Here is a 25,371-nt window from a genome sequence, read left to right on the forward strand (position 1 = left end):
TGCAAGGCTGGGTATTGAAAAACTGTGGTACACCTTATTTTCGACTGCCAATAATATCTAATTAATAGATTAGTGCTGGCTCAGTGATACAAAAAAATGTTCCACCCACCTCCACCTAATCAGTTTAATAAAAAACTAAAGTAGTTATAAACTAGTATATAAATATATGAAATATATAATTCTAACAATATAAAATAATGTGAAGTGCAGTGGTTAGTGAGCTGTAATACGAAAAGCATAAATAATAAAAAAAGACTGACCTTAAGGTCTTAGTAACCAGGTCATAAAATAAAAAAAAAACTGTCGATTGTCATTCTTGGTTTCAACTTTCAGATGAACATTTGTCATTTATCTTTACATTTTTTTACATCAGTCAAATATGATGTTCTAACTTTCTAAGTGAATACATAGGTCTCCTTTCCTAATTCTTCAGTTTATTCAACGCTTTTATTTTGAGAAATAATATTATATTCAAAGTATAATGGATGAAGAGGGAGAGAATATTTTGCTTGAAGACAATTATTATCAGTTGCTCAATATCTCCAAAACAGTAAAAAAATATTATCCTTTTTTATCCACATTATATAATACATACCACATTTTTTTGCTTGATATCTCACTAATATAATATGTAGCATATCATGATAAAAAAACAAATAGATTTTCTTTTTTTCTTATCTATTAACAATATAATAATTTTATAGGTTACTTCGCGTTTGACGAATTCTTGCAATCGTTAAATGTTTTAAGTTTTTATAATTTTTTTAATAATTTATTATTAATCTTATATATTATGTTTATTTCTTAAGTTTTTATTTTATTACAGGCCACTCCAGAGGAGATAAATAGTGCTTATAGGCGATTTTCGCGCATGTTTCATCCCGATAAACATAGTACAGATCCAAATAAACAGAAATGGGCTGAACAAATATTTAATAAAGTTAAAGAGGCCTATGAAGTACTTTCTGACTCACACAAAAGAGCAATATATGATACTCTAGGTAATTAGTAAAGACAAATTATAAACTACACAAAATATATAATTTAAGATCAATCAATCAGTAGTGATTTGGCCACTCAAACATCCAGGCAACCAGTGCAGCTTTTTCTTTAGAGTATCTAACATCCTCAATTAAAGAGGCCCAGATGACCTGTATATAATTTTTTTTTAGTCTAGCCAATGTGACTAGATGACTGATAAGTAATGGGTGTGATCTAATTTATAAGGAACTCTTTTGCCAACAAAAATGCTGTGTAGGACAAAGTTATAATCATTTAGTGAGTTGTATTTTAGAATTGATTATCCTAGTATATTTCTTTAGTTGGTTAATTCTACAATAAGAGGTAACTTGTTCGGCAATTAGGTAAAATAGAAATTTTATTCTTAAAGTTGTTATTTTTGCAATTAAACACATCACCTAAATGTACTTTATTAAATAAGGTTAAGATTAAATGCCTAACTGTCTAACCTGGGTTATCCCCCTGTTGGTTTCAGTTTAATTTGCAAATGATATATATCTTTGCATCAATTATTAAACTAAAGTATGCTAAACACATTTCAATATATATATTTAAGTTTTGTTAAGGAGAAAGAGAACAATATTTATTTATATGAAATATTTTAAATTATTCATTATGAATATTTTAAATCCTTTTGTTTCACTGATTTTTGGTATCTACCCTGGCAAATTTCATTTCACTACTACAAATACATATAAAACGGCCATATTCCAAATAGTGCTCAAGATCTATTGACATGAAGTTAGCAATGCAAAACATGTGACCCATAATAGCACCATTATTTGTTAGTTGTTGTAACACATTGGTACAAAGTGGTGGTTTTGTGAAGTCATTGTGTCTTTGTTTGTTGTTTCTCATTGTTATTATATTATTATCTCATATTGTTAGAGATCATGGCACCAGGGAAAAGGTTAACACATCATTAAGAGAGGTTACAGTAGAAACATTAAGCTGAGAGACTACAATATGAAATGATCATTTTTAATCATTTCATTAGTCAAAATATTTAAAAAAGAAGGAGAAAGGTATTATAAAGACTGTCAACCAAATGACTCATTTAGATTAACATAAGGCATAAATACATGGAAAAAGAAAGCAAGAGAGTGTAGGCAACAACTTGTGCTTCACAATTTAACTAATCTTTCGATAACTAACTATCGATGTCAAATATTAATGATCAAACTATTGTTATCTTTCTCTCCTGATGGTGTCAGAGCTGTTTGAAAAAGATCAGCAAACCGATTAGTAGCTGGCAAAGATATAGCTTAAATAAAGACATCTCTGAGAGATTTGTCAAATGCTATTCAGAAGAACGGTCCAAGCACCAATATTTTCGATATTTATGATGAAAATGATACTTAAGTGCTAAAGAACCAATAAAGACTTTTCCCAGTACTTTGCATGTCCATCAAGTGTTATGGAAAATTGAAGATCCAAAAAAAATTGAAAATAAAGTCTTTATTGTGCTTTTGCAATGAAGATTGTGATCATTTCAAAATTGATATCATAATATACTACTCTAATGAAAAAGCTCGTCTCTGAGTCAAAGATGTTTACGGGCTGGATTCGGAGTCCAAAAACGAGAAAGAGAATCCATTTGACAGTGAATAAGTCATTACACCAAAAGGTGGCAAGCACCATATAGAGGGTGAATAAAAACCATCGACATCCAAATAAACATTTATGAACAGTGTAAATTACTCTCTAAAAATCAAAGTACATTACGTGGCCATGTGTATGGGTTGAGAAGATGACGAAATACAGATAATTTTCTGTAAAATAGGGGACAAAACTTGAAACTTATTTAAAGTCGAAGAAAACAATATTTCTTTTATCTCAGAATATCAGATTGTTCAGCCATTACCTATGCCAAATATTATTCTGAAAGGGCAGAGGATGTTCTACTGTTTCAAAGAGTTGGTGAATGTGTAGAAAGCTGAAGCATTAATTTTTTGTTAATATAATCAAGAGAGAGCCTTTAATTTACTTTTTTATTTAATTTTATGATTAAAACATGTTCATTTAGTGAATAGCATAGGTTTAGGTAATATGAAAGTTATCCTCGTTAACGCAAGTCAGATTATTTGTATTGCTTAAAAGCCGCTAGTCTATATACAAGCAATGAAAAAAATAAGAAAGTGTTTAATGTAAAAGCAGCAACTTTTCTCAGTGCCCATATTCTCTATGGACTTAATACCTCTCTTTGTAGAATTACCCAGTTAACTTATTGTATTTGTAATGTATATATAAATTAAACCTCAAGATATTTTAATAACCAATTCATAAACATATTATATCTGTAACAACATTTATTATGCTAGAGAAAGTGTGATTGCTACATCCTGGCTTTTTGGTTAATTTCTTAATAATTTCTTGTAACAGGCAAATATACCATAAAATCTACATTGCCAATACTTACTGGCAGCTCTGTAGCTTATTCATAATGTTGCAAGTTGAATGTGTGTTTTGAACTAGTTTATCGTAATATACCTATGGGTTTTATTAATACTATACTAGTATCAAGAAAATTATTATATTTCCATTTTTATTATAAACTTCAAGTTTTTCAAGATTAAAAATACTTCCTTGAGCTTCAAACTAATTTAAAATTTTGGGTTGAAAAAAATATGTTAACACATTTTGATTTTCTATTGTTTCAACTGTTTGTTAAATTAGGCTTCAATGTAGTTAGTAATTGTCTAGATATTACACTTTTAATTGACTACTTATAGACAAAGTTGATTGAGGCATCACAACATACAGGCAATGGCTGGCTGTCAAGGAAGGATGTTTGAGTGGTTATAGAGTAGAGATTCACCACCACATTTTTATAAAGCAATCAACTAGGAGGCACCTAGCAGGCTTTTAGTGCTGGCAGATTTTAATTACAATATGAGTAAATAACAAGGTAAATTATTAGATGATTGTGTACAAAACAAGAACAGCTCACAGTCTGTCTTCTATTAGCTTGAATTTTTAAGACTAATTTACTGACAAGGCTGTTTTCATTCGAAAATACTAATGATAAATTTTTAATAATTTATTTAATATTCAGGTAAGAGAGGTTTAGAAGTAGATGGGTGGGAAATTATTTTCCGTACAAGAACACCAAAGGAAATAAGAGAAGAATATGAAAGGTATACTTTTCAGTAATATCACAATCTGTTTAACATTTATTACTTCTTAAAACATACTTAAAAATGTTTATAGAATTTGTAGAATCTTAATTTCATTAGAGATCCTTATTAGTACAGACAGTATACTTATAATATAATAGTATATAGAAATTAAATTCATTTTCTACATTTGAAAGATTAAAACGCGAGAGAGAAGAAAGGAGACTGCAACAAAGTGCAAATCCCCGGGGCACACTTACATTGTCTATCAATGCAACTGATCTATTTATGAAGTACTATGATGAGTATGAAATCATGTAAGTTTCTTTATATCCAATATCAAGTAAGAGGTTAATTATTTTTAATGAAAAAGAAGAGTAATAATTATTTTTTATATTTTAGCATTTGTCCAATTCAGTCATGCCACTGCAACTATTTTTGTTGCAGAAAGATTTTTACTGGTACAAGTGACATTCAATCTTTAAGTAAGACAACATTAAACAACTGTATCAGCGACTTGATGTTTAGGGATCACCACCTACACTCTTACAACACAAAGGAATCAGGAGTAGTGTGTGTCTATTAGGTAGATGTACATGCTTTTGTGAAGGTGCCTATATCATAATATAATCCTGGAGTTCATTACTTACTCCTTATACCTAACTGTCAAGAGTGAGTGCAAACATATTTGAGAATAAAATGTCGCGCGAAGACCATGTCCATAATAAATACTAATGAAAGAAATAAAAGATAAAATAACATAATATGTATTATGATTTAATTTGAATTATTAGTATTAGTAGATAGGCGCTAAGTAGTCTCTTCCTCTATAATTGGTAGCACCTTTACATGGGACATAGTTTAATCTTTATTTGTATCATTTATATAGTTGCTAATTGCTAAATTGGTTTAGGCAGTTGTAATCACCAACAGATGTGCTTTTATATGTAAAAACTCATTCTTCTGATCAACTTTTGTAGTGAGGATTCTACCTTCATACCTAGTATTGAAGTTTCTGGAATGACTATTCAACAATCTATTGATGCACCAGTGACACTACGTAATACAGCAACTCTATCAGGAAACATTTCAACACAAAATGGAATTGGTAAACACATATTACTTGATTTTTCAAAAATTAAAAAAACAATGGTGTTGAATTATGACTACACTCCATGTTTAACTACAGTTTTTATTTTATAGTCTTTTGACTATTTTATATTATTACTTTATTTTATAGTATTATTTTTTAAGTATTATTTTAAAATCTAATGCAGTGAAATCTTTATTAATTAAACTAATACACGCGCAACTAAAACGCATTTAGCTAGAGATGAGATGTTCAGGCAAATTTATAAAATTTTATGAGATATCTCATAGAAATATGGATCAACTTTTTCACTTGTATTGTATCATTAAAAAAAGACTTTTCTGTACATCTTACTACTCAATAACAAAATGTCTAAGCGATCAGACAGCATGGGACTAGATTATGATACACACTGTATGATCTGTATTTTTTAAAAGAGCATGTAAAAGAATACCCCGAGTTTCTTCGCTTTCTCTCTCAGACTTGCTTTGATTGACATCATTCAGAATTCTGAATAAAACTATTTTGAGAAAATAAATGTCTTATGTGCTTTTTGTTACAATATAAAAAATGTTTTATTTAGTTTGTGTTTTTTTAGGCTCTGGATCCATGAACATAACCAATAGACATTTAACTTCAGAGAGAGGATGGACTGAGGTGGAATGTGGCATTGGAAATGGGCTCATGTTAGGGTTCAAGATATTTAGAACCATATCCAGACTTATGTTTGTTAACTGCGGCACAGGACTGCAGTTCTTGCCACAAGGGGTCATACCAAATCTTGTTACAAGTAATTACAATTTTTATGTTATTATTATAACAGTTTTTTTAATGGAATAGGAGGCCCAATTGGATAGGAAATATGAGAAACAAGCTGATATTATTATGGTCACATTGCTCATCACAGTTCTTGATTGCAACACCAGAGTATTCACAAAAGCCCTGCCGACCTTTAATGTGTCTCCATTTTTAGTACCCACGTCATATCAACAAGATATTTGATAAAGTTAAATTCCGTTTATTATCAGAAATAAATGAATCAAAATTCCTTGAAGAAATCCAACGACTGCCTCATATAACACAATTTACTTGAACAAAGATGTCATTTAAATTAGCAAAATCTGGAAAAACGTGGTACTAGAGCAAACAACTACGTCATTCCTCTATATTTAAACCAGACACCCATACAGATTCAAAAAGTACACACAAATAAAAATAAGTATGTCATCATTAAAAAGGTACTTTTTTATACACTTTATATTAGCTTCACCTGTATGTTTGTAACCGACTTCTTTGGGCGCGATTTTGACCCACTTTAAACGGCTAGATTTCGTTCAAACTTTGTAGATTTATCGAGGACCGATATCTTAAAAAGCACGCTATAGTTAGCTTTTTAAGATATTATTAAAATAATAATTCTTCTACACCCCACGCTTTTTTTTACAGTAAAATATATTTTTACAAAATTCTTCATTAATGTAATTTTATCTAGAAGACAACTAATTTGTAATTGTTATTGTTTAGCCGATAATTATTCTATACTACTTTGTCTAAAATAAGATCTATGTTGTAATAACTGAAATTCTAAATAATTGTTATTTTCTTTTTAAATATTTGTGTAATTTAATTTAATTGGCTTCACACACAGATAAGCTTCTTAAAGTTTAAGTGTGTGTTAGTATATTTTAAGCTATAAATTACATTGCATTTGAAATAAATATTAAAAAAAAGATAAAAGCTAACCAGGAAAGCTCTGCTTAGAAGCTATGACCTATGCAGTCTAGTATTAACGGAACCGCATCACTTCCGGTGATTTGCTTCCGTTAAGAAGTCAACACTGACAAGTACATTATACATGAACGTTTTACAACTTCTAACGATACTGTAAAATGAACACCTTGGCATTGTTATGTGATATGAATACCTGAGCGTCATTAAGACTGAGATCTTTAGAGTGACTTAGCGGAGTGTAAGCTTAGCATAATCTTTGATTTCGTTAGAGTCATTTGACAGCTGAAATTATGCTGAGCTTAAGCTAAGATAGCGCAATGCATTAGTCAAGTTCGTGTTTTATCATACTCAGCTAAGTTTTACGTAAGTAAAGTCTGAGTAAAGTATGCTCTCTAGATCGCATCGCCGTTCAATGGCCGCCGAAAAATTCTGAGCGGCACTTCAACTGCGCTCGTCATTTTGAGATATAAGATGTTAAGTCTCATTTGCCCAGTAATTTCACTAGCTACGGCGCCCTTCAGATCGAAACACAGTAATGCTTACACATTACTGCTTATAATCTAGCCGGCATCCTGTGCAAAGGAGCCTCCCATTGGTAAACTCGCACTGATATACATATACATATTAGCTGTCTTATTACGCGATGTAAATTTACTCCAAGTTTAAAATTACTTCTTCTTGTCATGTAATTCTGTAGTGACCAAGGTATGACAAAAAAAAACTTTACTTCGCGTTTCTTTATAACACAATAGATGTAGACAAGCGGGAAAAATCCCGTGTATATCTTTATTTGATACTATGGATATCTTCAAAACAAAAATTGCATGTACCATCAGGTACATTGCAAGCTTCGTTTTTCTTCATGCTGGTTTGGTAGATGGATGAGGAAAGACCTTGAGCCATATATAAGCTTTTTGGTCAGTTTACTATACGTCCCCACCGAGTGCCTCAGATACGAGGCAACAACAATAGCGTTTGCGCCACTGATAGCTTACTAATGCTGTTATTTATATTTCAGCTATGGCATTACAACTAGATGCCCATTCCGTTGGCTATTTGACATATAGAGCTGGAGGGCAAGGTGGCTCATCTATGACTTCAACTTACGTTCGAGATTCTGAGAAATATCACCTCAACTCTGCTGTACAGATTGGAAATCCTCATTCTTTTATTTCATTCAATATAATGAGAAAGGTACCACAGCACGACATGAAACTGAGACTGGCCTTGAAGTAAGTACTTTGTATATTTATTCATGTTAATATTTCGCGAAAGTAGAATTCGCTTACACGGCCAAGTGGGCTATAATGTGACCACGAAAGCAATTAATTTGAGACACTTCAACAAAAGTTTTTCACACTGCCACGTGGCTGCGCCCGCTCAGCGATTTATATGATAATAATTAACAAATTTGACTAACACGTGATAGAATGGGGATATTATAGCGATAAATTGAAAACTTTAGGTACTTATTATATGAATAAAAACTTTAGGTAATATTATTCGAATAAAGGCTTTTGTCAAAGGTATTATTTAGCTTGATATTTGAAAATTATATTGTACACTTAATATTTGTTACGATTTCATTTTGAATCTTATTAATTGCATGCATTACGACACTATATCTACATGTATATAGAAACATATGATCTTATGTACTAATATTAATAAATACTGTTCTCAACTCTTAGCGGGGGTAGAGCAGCTCTAATCATTGACGATCAAGTCATCTCCCGATTGATTATTTCTACTTGATTCTTTGGCTTTGCGTACATATGTTTGTTTTATGGAACAAGAGGACAATCGAGCGTACGGGTCAACTGGTGTTAAGTGATCACCGCCGCCCACATTCTCTTGCAACACCATAGGTATCACAGTAGTGTTGCCGGCCGGAAAATATGTTTTGCCTTTTATATATGTGGTTTTTTTTCTCTGCTCCTCTATTTGGTACGCTTCGTAGTAACTGGAAACAAAGGAGTAGTTCATGTTAATATCAGCAGCCAATTGTCACTACGAAATGCGAAATTCCTACCGGATCACGTTGATATGTATCATTCCACAATCGTGTGTTTCATTAACAACATATCATATGACGGATGTTGTATTCCCGATCTGATACCACTTCGGGACCTTCAAGATTGCGGATGTGATATAAATATAATCTCTCTAATATAAACTTTACAAAAAAATACAGTTTTTAACATTGCAGTTAAAGTACTTTTTTTACCGATGTTTCGTGTGCTAAACAGAGTGCAGAGCAACTGTAGTTAATATACCTATGTGATAGTACTTATTTTTGATTTTTTGATCTATGCCATGTGACTTTGTTTTCATATTGTAATTATAGTTTTATGTTTAAATATTAAAATAGTTATATGTTTATTCTGTCAAATCTTATATATTATATCATAAACAATTTTTCAAAGAGTCAATTAATTGATAAAAATATATTTTTTCGAAAGTGATTCCTTGAGGATCCTTTTCGATGAACGATAAATCATTTTGAGTGTGAAGAAATGTCGCAAGAAACTGCCAGTATCACTTTTTTGCACCCTTTTAATAATTGGGTAGGAAATGATTTGTATGAACATTATTAAATTTTTACATAAATTACTGTTTATAATGAAGCTGATATATCGCATGAATAATTCTCTCACCTGCAGCGTAGGAACTATATTATTAGCATGAGGAGGTTATTTACCAGTGGGAGGCTCCTTTACAGGATGCCGGCTAGATTATAGGTACCACAACGGCGCCCTTTTCTGCCGTGATGTGTAATCATTATTGTGTGTCGGTCTGAAGGGCGCCGTAGCTAGAAATGACTAGCCATGTTATGTCTCTTGATGACGAGAGCAATTGCAGTAATGTGTAAGTACCTATTACTGTGTTCGGTCTGAAGGGCGCCGTAGCTAGTGAAATTAATGGGCGCAAATGAGACTTGACATCTTATGTCTCAAAGAAACGAGCGCAATAATTGTAGTGCCGCTCAGATTTTTTGGGTTCAAGAATCCTGAGTGGCACTGCATTGTGTAATGGGCAGGGCGTATCAATTACCATTAGATGAACGTCCTGCTCGTCTCGTCCCTTATTGTCATAAAAAAAATCAGCATGACCCCATAGCAAAACGCATTACGTCATGGTGTTGTAGCTATATGTAATAGCTAAAATACACGAATCCGGCTTGGAACAAAATGTATCGATACCTAGAAATGGAAATACTAAAATCAACATGTTTCCCAATACCAACATCATCATCTATATATAAATATAATGAAAATGGTGTTTGTTTGAAACACTTTCACGCTTAAACCACTGATCGTATCGACACGAAACTACCGCCATTCGATGCGAAATTTATGGCTACTTATTTTTCGAATTCCAATGTTGTTTCCTTTTAAAATTCGCCCAGCGAAGAGGGCGGGAACGGCTAGTTATTTAGATAATTTCAAACTCAGTATTCAGACATTGTTTTGTACAATGGAATTATGGGAATTGTTTGTTGTTGTTCTGTGCTTGTTTGTTTGTTGTTGTTCTGTGCTTGTGTCCGGTTTTCTGCTCACATTACACATGAGTATAATCTTGATATATTAGGTAATCAGATATGTAGTTTACAAACATATTGTAATATTGCCCAGGTTGCAATGAAAATTTTATACAATACTAGCTGACCCGACAGACGTTGCTCTGTGCATGATAAAAAAATATTGATTTTTTTATGTATTTGTCAATAATATTTCAAAACACCAAGAATTATTTTGTAAAATATGCTCCCTGTCAAAGACGTTCTGTATTTTTGCTCCCTGTTGTTAACTATAATGAAATTGTTTCACAGCAGAACTGTCAAACTGTGCGTCAATAAATTCTCTCATAGAAAATATGTCCATACAAAACCAATATTGGAATTAAAATAATTATGGGTTTCAAATCGAAATAAAAACTATCCTATCTCTCAAGTTGGACGAAACTACACTCGATGAATTAATCCCCATTAAAATCCGTTAATTAGTTTAGGAGTCCATTCCGAATTTGCCAATAAAATTTCAAAACATCAAGAATTGTTTCGTAAAAATGCTACCTGTTGTTATAATGAAATTGTTCCACAGAGGAACTGTCAAACCGTGCGTCACTAAATTCTCTCATAGAAAATAGGTCCATACAATACAAATATTAAAATAAAAATAATTATGGGTAATAAATCGAAATAAAAACTATCCTATCTCTCAAGTTGGACCAAACTGGACTCCATGAAGTGATCCCCATTCAAATCCGTTCATTTAAGAGTCCATCGCGGGCAAATAACGTGTCACGTAATTTAAATATATTAAGATATTAAGATTTTGCTCAGTTGTTTATAATTGTCCAATTTATTCACTTACTTGTATTATGTCTATATAATTATGAACTTTGTGTTGTTTTGTATCTGCATTTTAAATTACAGTTTCCTGCAATATTCGGTATTTGATTCGTGTACACGATAATTTTTATTAGGATTTTGTCCTAAATAAAACAATATTTTGTAGTGTTTATTTACAAATTATTACTATAATTTTATTACAGGTTTGGCACTTTTGGTGCGATCGCAGAGTATGGCGCTGAGAAGAAGGTATCCCAGAACACTTGCGTGTCTGCCGCAGTTATGTTAGGGGTTCCCAGTGGAGTTATGCTAAAACTAAAGTAAGAATCAATCACCTGACAATTCCATATGATTAATAATCTATACTTTTTTTGGTGTTCATATTTATCGTACATTGTATGACAAGGCGAATTGCGCTAGTCGTTAAAATTAACTAATTATTTTTTCAATAAGAGTAAAATCTCTTTCATGTGTCCTGAGTGACATCTTATTGCGTATGGACCTGTGCCTCATAAACGGCGTAAAGTTTTGCCTCGCCCTATCGATGACACTCAGCAGTCAGTTATTTAACACTAGCTGTTGCCCCCGACGTCGTACACGCGGATGCAAAAATACTGTGCCTGCATGTTTTATACGTATTTAAGTGCTATAGTATTACAATTAGATGTTATTAATTAACCGCCCGTACGCTCATCTTGCGAAGAAATTTCGTAACGTCCGAAAAAAAATATTTCTACCAAATTTCAAGTCTTATGGTTCCAGATATCTATTACATATATATTTTTTTTATATTGACACACTTTTACACAAATTATCTTGCACCAAACCCATAGCCTGTACTATGGGTACAAGACAACGATATATTTTATACAATATACTTATATAAACATACATAAATACATATAGGTAAACATCCATGACTCGGAAACAAACATTCATATTCATCATAATATTATAAATGATTTCACCTACCGGGGTTCAAACCCGGGACCTCTAGCTTAGTAGTCAGGGTCACTAACCATTCGTCTATATTGTATCAAATGCTGTACCTTCACTTATGAAACTTTAGATAGCTTATAAGCACCATTATCTGAACAGATGGTCCTGTGCGTCGCAAACTGTTGTAGTGCCAATACACTTATGCGAGGAAGTAATACCAGCGCCGGTTTTCTACGCGTCAATAGTTCCTATAGTGTCGTGGTTGGTTCTCAAGAAGTTGTATCTGGACCCAGTCGCGAGGGAACGTAGAGATAGGGACCGGCAGCGATCTATGGAAGCTAATTTTGAAAGGTATATATTTTGTCTTGTTAATTATTGTGATCGCCTTGTATTGCATTTTTGTGACACCGAAATCTATTAATATTTGCCATTGTGAAATTCGTATCTGGTACATATACGTTTAAAGTATCACGGCGTAGCTCAAAAGATTTTGGTAACATTTTTAGTTTGGAAAAGCTTATCATTTTCGTTGCATGAATGTTTGCATGTTGCATGAATGGGACAATATTTAAAATACTAGCAAACTCCTTATAATTAACTATTTCTTGAGTTTTTCTGTGCTTTTCCACTGGTTTTTTTTGTTATCTATTCATATAAGACGTGGTCTATGTATTGCGTATATAGATTTAAGCACCGTGCCTCAGTTCTTGTGTATGATACACACGCGAGTGTCCGAACGTGAATCATCCATTTTTGTGATAACATTTTTGTTTTGATCATGGGGTTTCACAGCATTGACTGCCGCTGAAGTTGTAACAGCACATGGTCGTCTTTTATGGTCTTACGGCCGTTTTTAATAACTTATCTATCCTTAGTTTAACTTACTAGACGTAGACAAATCTATCGCTTTTACGCTTACTTACATTTCTATAACCTATTGACAGATAGCATTGGACTATAACTATATTGGGATAGATAAGATCTTGTCATTAAACGGTGACAGCAATGTATCTGTAAGTTAAACTAAGGGTAGATAGGTTATTGAAAACGGCCGTTAGACGTATTATGCATTGGTGTACTTGTCGGTAGTGCGATATACGAATATCCGGTTGATAAGCTAAGCTAAGCCTATGAAGTGTCTTGAAAATTAACGAAAACAAACGTAATTCTTTAACCCCTGTACCGTTGTAATTTAAAAAGAATCTAAAAAATATATGAAATTGTTATTCAATTGTATAATATTCATGGACATACATATTGTTCGAAATAAAAATGAACATTATTGATTCTTAGATTGCAAGAATTGCAGAGGCAAGCACGCGCCACAGTGGAACTTATGAGAGAGACCTACTCAAGAATTAGAAGCAATGAAGAGAAAAAGAAGGGTCTTGTTATACTGCGTGCATTGTATGGAAAGTTGCCTGCAGGTATAGTACATAATAATATTATTACACTTATGGACATATGTAGCGGAACGCAAAAGGTTTGAAATGATTGTTCTTCTTGTAGTTATTGTGCGTACTCGCTATAAACATAAATAAATCCTTTAACAAATTAAAATTTTAGAATGTTTTTTCAAATTTATGTAATTATATATAATATTAGCGGACCCGACTGATGTCCTGTACACAAGACTTAAATTTAACTTAACATATACAAGGGCAGGAGAATTATATATGGACTGAATTGAGAATCTAAACCAATCTCAAATTCACTGAAACTCAAAAAATCATCAAAATTATTCCACCCATTTTGGAGGTAGTTCAATTGTAAATCTAAACCATCCTCGAATCCGCTCGAACACACACAAAAAATTTCATTCATATCGTTCCAGCCGCTTAAGAGTCCACTGTCAACACACATACAGAATAATTATATTATATAAAGATAATATGTAGTGTTTTCCTGTTCTGCGAAAATTATCTCATATTTTTAATTTAAATTTAAGTTTTGCCTTGATAGCGTTGTTTATTTTATTAAGTGCGAATCATTACGGCAAATAAACTGAGAATGATAGATCTAAGCGCCACTCAAGTTGCTAGGGCTGTTACTTTGACCTATACTGGGCACACCCCTACAAACATGTGCCTACAAAAATCTGTAATACACTGAGTTGATAAGAGGTATCAGAAGACCGGACAGTCTACGAGACTGGAAGGACAGGGACGTAAACGGAAAACTGTGCCCAGTGATGACTGTTTTATCGTTAATAATGTGCTTAGAAACTGGACCTTGACTTAAGAACGAAGCTCCAAGAGGTTCGAGGCGTTACAGTAAGCACTAAAACTGTGAGAAGAAGACTGGCCATTAGCCAAAATAAACATACACTTACCTGCCAGAGATCCCTTCTTGAAATGAATAAAAATAAAAAGTCGAAGCTTGTAGTCAAGTTCTATTCACAGATGAGTCCAGATTTTGCCTAAAGCCGGATGATAGAAGGACTAAAGTGTAGAGACGCCCGGAGATAGGTATGCACAGTGCAACATCATGGAATAGTGTAGTGGTATATGGTGGAGGGTCAGTTATGGTATCAGGAGGATTCATTGAGAATATGAATGAAATATGCAACTGAAGTTTTAAGAGAAATTATAGCACCATTAGCCCTTTTAATAGGAGATAGTTTTGTTTTCATGCATGATAATTCACGCCTCCATACTTCAGGTGTAGTCTTTGCATACCTTCGAGGTGTGGATATCAATGTTATGGTGTGGCCAGCACGCTCGCTCGACATAAATCCCAGAGAGCATGTGTGGGAGAAGCTTGGGAGGCAAATTAAGAAAAGAATCCTACCCCCACCAGTTTGAGAGAACTTTTAAATACGCGTAAAAGGAAGATATAGAACGCAATACCTCAAGATTTTATTGATCATATGATTAGGCTTATGCCAAGGAGATTGCAGGAAACAGTATGAAGAGCTAGAGAGGGCAATATATGGTATTCATAATACGTGAAGATCTTTCCTAAACTTTATGAAAAATTGAAATTGAATAAAATGCATTGCAATTGCATACCAAAGCTTCCTATTATTCTTTTCTTTATACCTTAATTTGGTTGATTTTCTTAATTGATTAATAATTTTCACGACATTTGCACAATTTGCACGACATTTTTTAATCTTAATTGTCACAAATATCTATAATATTTTGTTTTTGTACTTTTTTTTGCGTTACATTAATTTTGTTCATGAGTGTTTCGAGCACATTGTCTTTTTCTAAATGTTAGCTTGTCTGTCCCTTTATAGCTTGTGGCTACACACTTTGAAACAAACAGTAAAAAAGTAGCCTTCATATTTTCTTTATCTGAGCCAAAATTACAAGGAAATTAATGTACAGTAACAATATGCATCAATTTCAGTTGTTGAATCGAAGATCTTGTTCACTATTCGCCGCTTTTAGAATAAAACCTGGAGCAATCAACTGACCTTAAAACTTAATGCTTATTCTTTATATATAAAACTAAACATCTGCTATGCATCGTCTTTTTATTAATTTTGTTTATTATTTAATTACTTCTTTTTAGGGCACGTTCTAAATCCTATAAATATATATTTACATTATTTAAAACAAACATTAACAAAACTTGTCCTCCGGTAAGCAATTAATGCCTCTATTGAAATATCTCCATTTCAATTCTTAACTAAAAAAAAGTAAACGAATATAATCTTTGTTTACATTACTTCTAATGTTACTTATTGGTTTAAAATTAATGTGTGTGTGTATACGCAAACTAAGCGTGCGAGCGCGTATGTGCGTGTGCGGGCGTATATTGACAAGAATTAATTTTCGGCTTTATTTCGATGAAACTCCTATCTGGCTTTCATATAAGTAAGATAATGATTTTGACCAGATATAATTAAACGACGTAATTTAAATTACAGAAGCGAATGATCATGAGACAGTACCGGAAGAGACAGGTGACAGCTCAGAAGCAACAAGTCCCTATGGGGAGGTGATTGATGTGACAATACCTGTACAGTGTCTGGTTAAGGATTCAAGACTAGAGCTACTTGATGCCAGTAAGGTATGATACAAAATAAGATTCTATTTCATAGGCCTGTCTTAAAGGATAATTCCCGTATCACATTTGTTTAGTTAGCGACTAGATCTATAGATATTTTTGGCTTATTGTCAAGGTCGCTGGTATATGTATATCAAAATTCGACATGCTGGTAACAGGGTATGAACTATAAAAATAATAAAAAATTTTGCGTCAATTTAATTTAAAGTAGTTTTATCTTTTTTAAATATCCATTGCATTCGATCCGGTTATTTTTAGTTTTGTGACTTCGTGTTTAACGATGTGGTTTTTATTTAAAAGATAAGTAGTAAACTTAAAAGAAAATAAATGATTTGAGTTTTCTTTAGTGTTAATTCCGCCAATATTTGTCTCTAAACAATTCGACACGTGTTTCGCCTCTACACGAGGCATCCTCGGGACGTGTTGTCTCGCCAAAATCTGGCACGAGACTTGTTGAGTAATTTAAGCATGCCATTGTAGGAAAATTTTGAAGTCTAGTGCTAACGCAAGTTTTTAAGTTAAGTTTGCTTACAACCTGTGTTACGGTCTGAAGGGCGCCGTACCTAATGAAATTACTAGACAAATGAGACTTAACATCTTATGTCTCAAGGTGACGAACGCGATTGTAAAGCCGCTCAGATATTTTGGATTTTTCAAGAATCCTAAGCGGCATTGTAATGGGCAGGGCGAATCAATTAACATCAGCTGAACGTCCTGCTCGTCTCGTCCCTTATTGTCATAAAAAACTACTCCGCTTCGTAATATCGCTCTTAAAACTACGAAATAACTTAATCACTGTACTTTAGTTTATTATTTTTTGTCGAATTTAATAACATTCTTTAAATTAGACCAATTGTCTATGAAAATGGATGTAATGTCGTGTAATAAAATTATTAACTATAATTAAATTATTTTCAGTCTGAATTGCCCGGGTTCTACGACCCTTGCGTTGGCGATGACAAACATCTGACAGTGCGTTACATGTTCCATAACAACCTGTATGTTTGCACTGTGGCGGACAAAGAAGCTCTTATGTTGCCCAGGAACAGTAAGTAAACCACATCGACAATTTTTTTATGATATTTAAAGTCAGGTAAGAGTGGTAGGCTCTTTTGCACAGGATGCCGGCTAGATTATGGGTACCACAACGGCGCCTATTTCTGCCGTGATGTGTAATCATTATTGTGTTTCGGTCTGAAGGGCGCCGTAGCTAGTGAAATTACTGGGCATGTTATGTCTTTTGATAACGACATCTATTGTAGTGGCGCTCAGAATGTTTGGGTTTTTCAAGAATCCTTAGCGGCACTGCATTGTTATTGGCAGGGAGGATACTCCTTGGGAAGATGGTAATTGACAAATTCTTATCCCCTATTGTCATAAAAAAATTATGGTAGGTAAGCTACCCTAAAGCCTGTGAAGTTTCTACTCTCTGCGCAACATGACGTGACATAATTTTTTTCATGTCGGAATTAAATGAGCATATATTTGAAGTAGAACTAATATCACTGATAGAACTATTTACTTGAAAAAAAAACAACTCTAAAAAACAAGTGAATATTATCTGAAAAAGAGAATCGAAACCTTTAACTATCAATAATATATACTAGGTAAAGACGTCAGTATAAATAATAAAATCAGATTGACATGGATGATGGACTGAGATGTTATTTATTTAAACCGGCATCACTCACGATTCTTCGGTGTTGGCACCGATGAGTTTGTGACCATTTGGAGTTCCTTTATCAACATAAGTTTGATGAGTTCGCTGTAACGTCCCATCTCGCACTACGCATTTGCGATCTTAGTTGGGGTAGTAGGGACGCGGGGCTTATTATGTATATTGAAACTCAAATTTTCAATCAACCTTTCTTCAACACACATGTCTAAAACATTTTTCGCCATTTCTCGTACTTGGCGTTGAGTTTAAACTATTTTTTATCGGAATCAGATGCACTCGGATCTGTCATTATTAAAATAAAAATAAAATTAACATCGCAACTTTAGTATTAACGCGATAACATGGTAATTGAAAGGCACAGCACTACACTGAAGACGCTTGAGGGGAGGTGAGCGGACAGCGGGGGGAGATGCTCTCGTTCTTTACTTCTAGCCCCGACTACATTCAACTCACCCGCTAACTGTTGGTGGTAGAGAGCATTCCTTATCATTCGATCACAGCACGTTTGGCATTAAAATGTTACTGTTGTTTTAGCTCACCGAATAAAAAATAGTTCCTGATTGCATCGACGCGCCAAGAACAGCTGCCACAAGCTGTCGACGGCGCCTGGGGGACGAGCGAGCTAGAGTTGAAGCCAACTTTTAAAGCAAAACCAAAACCATTGAATATAAATTTAATGCTAATTACAATTGATTGATTCTTCTATGTAAAGGTAGGTATATATAGTAGCTGTTCCCGCATCAATCCTATTTTAGTATTGTGGAACTACTATAATACATAGTCTGGATTATATTGTAAGGTATGACGGTGATTTTTATTCTAAATTTAAAGGATATGTAACTCAAAATAATATATATGTAAAAAATAATGGACCTGTTTTCGAAATGTTGTTTTTGTGTTTTTCCGAGACCAATGAAACACTGCTCAATAAGTTAATTTACAAATTTTAACGACGTGTTCTCAAATTTACAAAGCCATATTTACTTTATTTTTGTGTATATAGTAAAAGTACATTGTTCACCAAGGGCAAAATGTAAGTGATTCCTAATAAGAATGCAATTTGTAGGCGCGGGGCTAATCTTAGGGCCTCAATACTTGCTTGATTTGGAATTATGCAGTTCTTTGTACTACACTTACTTGCAAATTTATAAGAGGGTATTATAAATTTTATAAATTGTACGCGAAAATGTATTCGAATTTTACAGCCTATTAAAATATTACCATATTATATGCCAGTATCATTGCTATATATGCTGTCAAAATAGCCAAACAAAGAAACATAAGTATTGGATTTTCATACACTTTTTCTGTCCGCTAAATAATGGTACAAATATATTTAAAACGCATATCTTCTGCCCACATTTTTCTATTAAAGACACTCTCAAAATGGGTGAAGTATGAAAATAATAATAAATTTTGTTTTGAAAATGATGTGTGGTTCTAAGCACAACGAAATATCAGAAATTTTATGTGAATTTTGAAATTATACAAAACACCAGCCAAATTCAACAAAATTGAATCATGCTCAGATTAAGCTTCATTAATGTCTGTAGTTATATAATATTCTCTAATCTCTATTTAAATAGATTTATTTGTCAAGGCCAACTAGGCAAGCCTTCGCAAAAAAAATATTTTCAAAAATTTGTTGTGGATTTTAGACATTTTTGTGCTTAAGTCGAGATATCCGTTATTATAATAGTTATAAATATCAGTTATTATATTTGTTTTGTCATCATTACTATCTTATACTTTCTCTCGACTGTCTATAAAATTGTAAATTGCAATCAAAATATACAAAACAAACTCCAACGCGTCATACGGCATTAACCATATTATAATCTATGGTAAATATCTAGTTATTTTCACTTTAATAGTTTAATGCTATTACTCTTATTATTATATTACTTTAAAATAGTTTTATAGACTTCAGGTTTTTTATATACATTTGATAATTTTAATAAAAAAGTGTGTGTGTACTTATGTATGCACGCAAGAAGTTATACTTCTTTGGCCTAATCAAAAATCATTAAAATGTTTTATTCCTCGTGCTATTCTACGTTTTTAGAAAGAACAATTTTGTAAAAATTTTGCAAAGATGGTTTTGACAGTTAATTATTAAATAATGATTACGGCTGTATGAGATTGAACCCTTTGCCTGTCGTAATAATTTATGAAAAAACCAAAATAAAAAAATAACGAATGACGCAAATGTCAGAAAATTTTAGGAACAAACTTCATCCTGTTACTTTTGTGTTACAGTGCTTTTATAAATTTTTCATATCGCGCCTAAAGAAGTATAACTTCAATAATATGTTTATTATATGCTATAACATTCTGTGTAGATAAAAACGCTTTAAAATATTAGTTATAATATGTAATTAGTTGTTCGGGTAAGAAGTAGGAGGAGATTTTCTCCCCGACTATATTTACCTTTCGCTTACTGTCGCAGTTTAAATCCACACTCGCCCGTATTATACTAAGTAGGTTAATTTGTTATTTATGTAAGATCCATTTATTATTATGTTATCAAATGTGTATAAAATACAGCAGTATGAGCCCAATATTTATGTAATTCTGCTTCGCGACTGTAGCACTAAGCATTAGCAAATGAGTTAGTTATCAGGTTGTTATGTTTGTAGGAATTTTTAAATGTTTATTTAAATTTAATTAATTTTTTTTTGGGCTGGGAGTATAAGGTAATGTTTAATTCGATGTTGCAGATGGGATATTTATTGTTACATTCCCAAGACTAGTTAAACCATGATACAGAAGACTCCGCTTATAATAACATCGAAGGGTCACGATAGTTTGGCAATAATAAACTTAGACCATACTTCGCATAAAGGTAAATACTTTACAAAATAAAAATCTAGGTTTATCAGTCCGTTAGCTAGTTATTAATAATTATTAATAATTTTAACATTATATGTGGCGCATAATAGCAAAAGAAAAGTGGGAAAGACCCAACATCCAGTGAACGTAGAAGAAAACAAATAAAAAACCAATGCTAGTCACTATAATCAATTAATATCTTTAAAGTAGTTCATTTTAAGTGGTATCTCGTTAAAAGAAAAACTAACGTCGTATTATTAATGCATCATTATAACCGGACCGTTAAATTTCATAATTCAAAAATATCATTATAAGCGGAGTCAAATTTCGCATATGGTACTGTATTGTGATTGTATACGTTGTTTAATTTTGTTTATTCGTTCATGGAAAACTTGGAAAAGCGTTACTCGTTGTGCTTACGATTGACACGCTCAGCATTGCCACTTCTATGATGTTCCATTGTGTGATGTGGACTTTAGGTAATTATCAATATTTCGCCACATTTGCGGACAATTTGGAAATATTTAAAATAAACATCTCTGTCTACCGTCATTTTTTTCTTGTATTTTATTTTCTTATACGATCTCGTAGTCGAATGAAAGTCGCAAATCAGTTAATCGATAAATAAATAAAGTATTCCGCAGTCTTCGCCAATTAGAATGTAATGAAAGACGACATTTGGCTAATCAAAAATTATTAAAATGTCTGTTTTTTTTCTAAATATATACTTGTGTTGCCAACCTACAACGATATCCTAATAGACTAATTTAAATTTAGTGAATAACAGCTAAAGCTTAAAGTAGCGTAAGTATAGCTTCAAAGCGCTTAAACATCTCACGCGTGAGGGATGATGATAGGGACCTATTGTCCCACGTATTATATTTTTAACGCTGGGCTGGTCTTTTCGACTATTGGTGGGCTCGAGCAGACCAACAGACAGAGCGACAAGCGAACGGCATTGACGTTGCACATTTCTGGTTCAGTCAATTGATTTAGTCAATTCAACTAGAACTTGAATAGGATTTCCTTTCTTCGACATCTCTATCATCATTTGCAAGATAAGAGCTTCTGGGGCCTCCAGTTGATTTTCTAGACTCAAAAGCCTCTTGTTTGAAACAGCGTAAGTACCGTAGATACTGCATTTATAAAGCCGTGCATATCTATATTTTCCCTCCATCAAATCGAGGTTGAACCCGCCATGTTTATACGGTTCCATAAGGGAACCAAATAGTACCGACTGCTGCGTCCACAAAGGTGATAAAGACTTATCAGATGAGCAGACAACTCTTACCAATTACTTAACGTGACAAGCATTATGGTGGTGTTTGAAATTTCCGGATTTCAATAACCCTTTACGGCACTGTATTTTGTTAGGCTGCGTGTATCAATTATTATCTGGTGAACATATTTATCGCCTCGTCACTCATAAAAAATCGTCTAAACTATTTATAGGAAACGTACGGGAGTTATTTTTTCAAGTTTTATTTCAAAGATTATGTCGGCCATAGTGTTTTTTCTATAGAAGCCTTTTCTTCCTTGTAGAATAAAAACAAATTAGTTTTATAAACATTAGTTCAATATTGGCTAGGCTATTAATTATAGTTATTGTAAAGCATTCCGAAAATGCTAAAACAACGCTGTAGTGTGCTCTTATTGTTAATGTTAAATGTTAAATGAAATTTATTCTTGTATTCACACAAAACAAAATTATATAAAAATATAGTATCTAATGCCCTAAAGTGTGGTCACAGCAGAAATAATTTCGTAGTGGCCTTTTAGGTGTGATGGAATCAGGTTTTTATTTACTTTTATTGTACCCTGTGAAATATAGTAGTATATTAGTGAGTCATATCACTGTGTCTGAAATTATTTCTGCGGCGTAACCACATTTTCATTTATATTTTTGACATATTAAAGTTTCAAGCGGTTTATTATTTAAAATTATTTCTATATTGTTTCACACTTACATCAGGTAAGTGTCGTGTCGTGTACCTAATTGTAAGTCTTTGGCCTCGATCAAATATGTACTAAATTCAAAGTAATGACAAATTTGTCACACACAAATTTGTGACCATATTAATTGTTTTTGTTTGGACAAACCACAGCGGCGGTACAGTCGCTTAAAGCTTCCGGGTTCTTTTAAGGATTGCGAAAATGCGAATTGCAGTAAGTATATGTCTGTTTCTGTTTTACGTTACTTAACATTGTATTTTCAATCCAATATTTCGTCGTCTGACCACTGTTTAAAGGACGAATTTTCTTTCTACACTATAAGCCCACTGACGTACGATATAATGGACATAAGTCAAGACCAATCACGCTCAAAAAGTGTCCAAGAGAAAAGACTGCTCAATACGTATAGTGGGCGTGCATTCGACATTGCACAATAACAGTATAGAGTCGTAGATAGAGTGGTGAATCTTTTAACCTTTCCAATACAATATTAACTATACTTGTATGCAACAAGGTTGAGACACTTATTGGTTGCGTTTTCTTTACTATTGTTAACCTAGCAATAGCCTCGTATGAGACCAATCCCACCGTTCAAAGTATCGCGGAATATTAGGTCTATGTTCATAACGAACTCTAGACGAAACTAAACATAAACAGCCATTAAAAAGGTTGATTTTTATTGATATACTTTTATAATATTACAATACGTTCGTATTGACAAATATTGTAGTTGAAGGTCTTTTGATTAAGTTTGACTCTACCATATTGAACGCTGAATCTAGTATATATTTGATCGAAACTCTCTTGTATTTAATTTCTAGCTCAATATGAAGAAAATGTAGCATTTGTCTTTATTGTTGAAAAATAAAAATATTTGTGTTTGATGAAAAATAAATGTCTTATAACTTCACGGAATTGAATATTTCTCAATCTGGTATGTCACTAATTACAAATAATATGATTCTGTTGAAGTGGTTTCAAACTAACTGTTTTTATGACTTACAAATGAGCCTATTCATTCCATATGTTGGTTTTATGTGCAGAAAACCTCACTGCTGACAAACAGCGTACATTGTAGTGAATAATTGTGGGGAAGCTGCCTGGTTTGTACCTACTTTGGAGCGTGTACGAATTCGGCTGCAGAATTATGTAAATTGCTCTTCGATACACATCTGTGAATGTTCTTGTAGAAGCCGCCTTCCGACGTCGCTTCAATTTGCTAAGGGATCATCGAATACTGGATTTCCGACAATTTAAGCAGCTCTACCTTGCACGCCATCAGATAGGAGATACGCAGATTCGTCTATATAAGATGGTACAAACCAATATATAATAATGATATACCAAATATGTTAAAAAATTATCAATATTTTAATTTATCAACATTTTTAGAAGGTAAGCTTAACTCAGATATTAGTGAAACTGTTTATTTTCTTCAATTCCTGCATCGTCGTCACAAAATGGTTTGACACCGCGGCGTTCAAGTGTGAAGTCCCCTGATGTTGCAAATGTTCATGTAAAGTATGGAGCGGAGTGCCGTGGGCTTATTGACTCGTGCCATCCATATGATACATAAGGATACCTAGCGATTCATATTCTATCTCTTTGATAAAAAAAACTGTGTGTACTCATTTCGTATCGTCCCTGAAACACCGCACATTAACGAAGCTCATTCCACAGCTTTGTAGAACGTGGAAGAAAGCTCCTTGAAAACCGCACTGTGGAGGACCGCCACACATTCAGAAGATGGGGATGATATCCTAACTTGTGGCGTGTCGTGCGAAGGTGGAATTCGGCGGCAGGAATCAGGTTAAACAGCTCTTCGGAACACTCCCCGTGATAAATGCGGTAGAAGACACACAGTGAAGCGACATCTCTACGCAACGCCAAGTGATCCAGCCGTTCACGGAGCACAGGGTCCCCGACAATACGAGCTGCTCTACGCTGCACTCGGTCAAATGGATCGAGCTTATACTGGGGTGCGCCAGACCAGAGATGACAGCAATACTCCATGTGTGGCCGGACCTGCGCTTTGTAGAGCGCTAGAATGTGGACCGGCTTGAAGTATTGCCGTGCTCTATTAATGACGCCCAGTTTCTTCGAAGCCAATTTGGCTTTGCCCTCCAGATGCCCACGAAATTGGCAATCGCTCGATATTTCGAGACCCAGTATTCCGATACTAGGCGAAGCTTTAAGGGAAGTGTCGTCGAAGAGCGGTGATAGGACATATGGGGTTTATTTAGTGGTAAATGCGCAAACTTGAGTCTTCTGGGGGTTAAATTGGACAAGGTTCAATTTACCCCATTCCGCGACTTTCTCAACAGAGGACTCGATAGAAGACACGAGTTTCTCCTGGCACTGGTCGACGATTTCCTGTATGTTGCACCCTGTGAGGAAGCTGGAGGTCCACTTGCATAAGCTCTCGGGAAGCCCAAATGATGGAAGTTTGGAGAGGAGCACCTTGTGCCATAAGCGATCAAAGGCCTTCGCTATATCCAGGCTAACTGCCAGGCCTTTCCTCTTGCTTTCAATAGCCGCCGCCCATCTTTGTGTTAGGTATACCAGAAGATCACCCGCCGACTGACCATGGTGAAAGCCGTACTGTCGGTCGTTGATCAACTGGTGACCCTCTAGGTATACT

General features: G+C 33.7%; 1 protein-coding gene across 2 annotated transcripts; it reads left to right on the forward strand.

Moving 5' to 3' along the window:
• The first annotated feature begins 378 nt into the window (after window positions 1-378).
• LOC126978738 (dnaJ homolog subfamily C member 11) lies at window positions 379-23,640 on the forward strand. Of its 2 annotated transcripts, XR_007732691.1 has the most exons (14): window positions 379-550; window positions 827-1,001; window positions 4,076-4,157; window positions 4,334-4,453; window positions 5,117-5,244; window positions 5,825-6,016; window positions 7,976-8,189; window positions 11,515-11,631; window positions 12,410-12,601; window positions 13,544-13,677; window positions 16,128-16,270; window positions 17,186-17,315; window positions 18,480-18,657; window positions 20,666-23,640. XR_007732691.1 is itself a non-coding variant. In XM_050827785.1 (13 exons), the coding sequence occupies exons 1-13, from the start codon at window positions 482-484 to the stop codon at window positions 18,503-18,505; spliced, it is 1,722 nt and encodes a 573-aa protein (XP_050683742.1). In that variant the 5' UTR covers window positions 379-481; the 3' UTR covers window positions 18,506-23,640. The 2 variants fall into 2 exon arrangements, 1 of the variants encoding a protein (XP_050683742.1); XM_050827785.1 differs by having other exon boundaries at window positions 18,480-23,640.
• The last annotated feature ends 1,731 nt before the right edge of the window (window positions 23,641-25,371 follow it).

This window comes from Leptidea sinapis, chromosome Z (genome assembly GCF_905404315.1).
Source record: "Leptidea sinapis chromosome Z, ilLepSina1.1, whole genome shotgun sequence".
NCBI lineage: Eukaryota > Metazoa > Arthropoda > Insecta > Lepidoptera > Pieridae > Leptidea > Leptidea sinapis.

What these genes read in the sequence shown, in the direction of transcription:
- LOC126978738 (XM_050827785.1), top strand. Translation starts at nt 482, where the DNA reads ATGGATGAAGAGGGAGAGAATATTTTGCTTGAAGACAATTATTATCAG. An exon ending in GTATGGAAAGTTGCCTGCAG is followed by an intron (nt 13,678 to 16,127) that starts GTATAGTACATA and finishes TTTAAATTACAG; the next exon opens with AAGCGAATGATCATGAGACA. An exon ending in AGCTACTTGATGCCAGTAAG is followed by an intron (nt 16,271 to 17,185) that starts GTATGATACAAA and finishes AATTATTTTCAG; the next exon opens with TCTGAATTGCCCGGGTTCTA.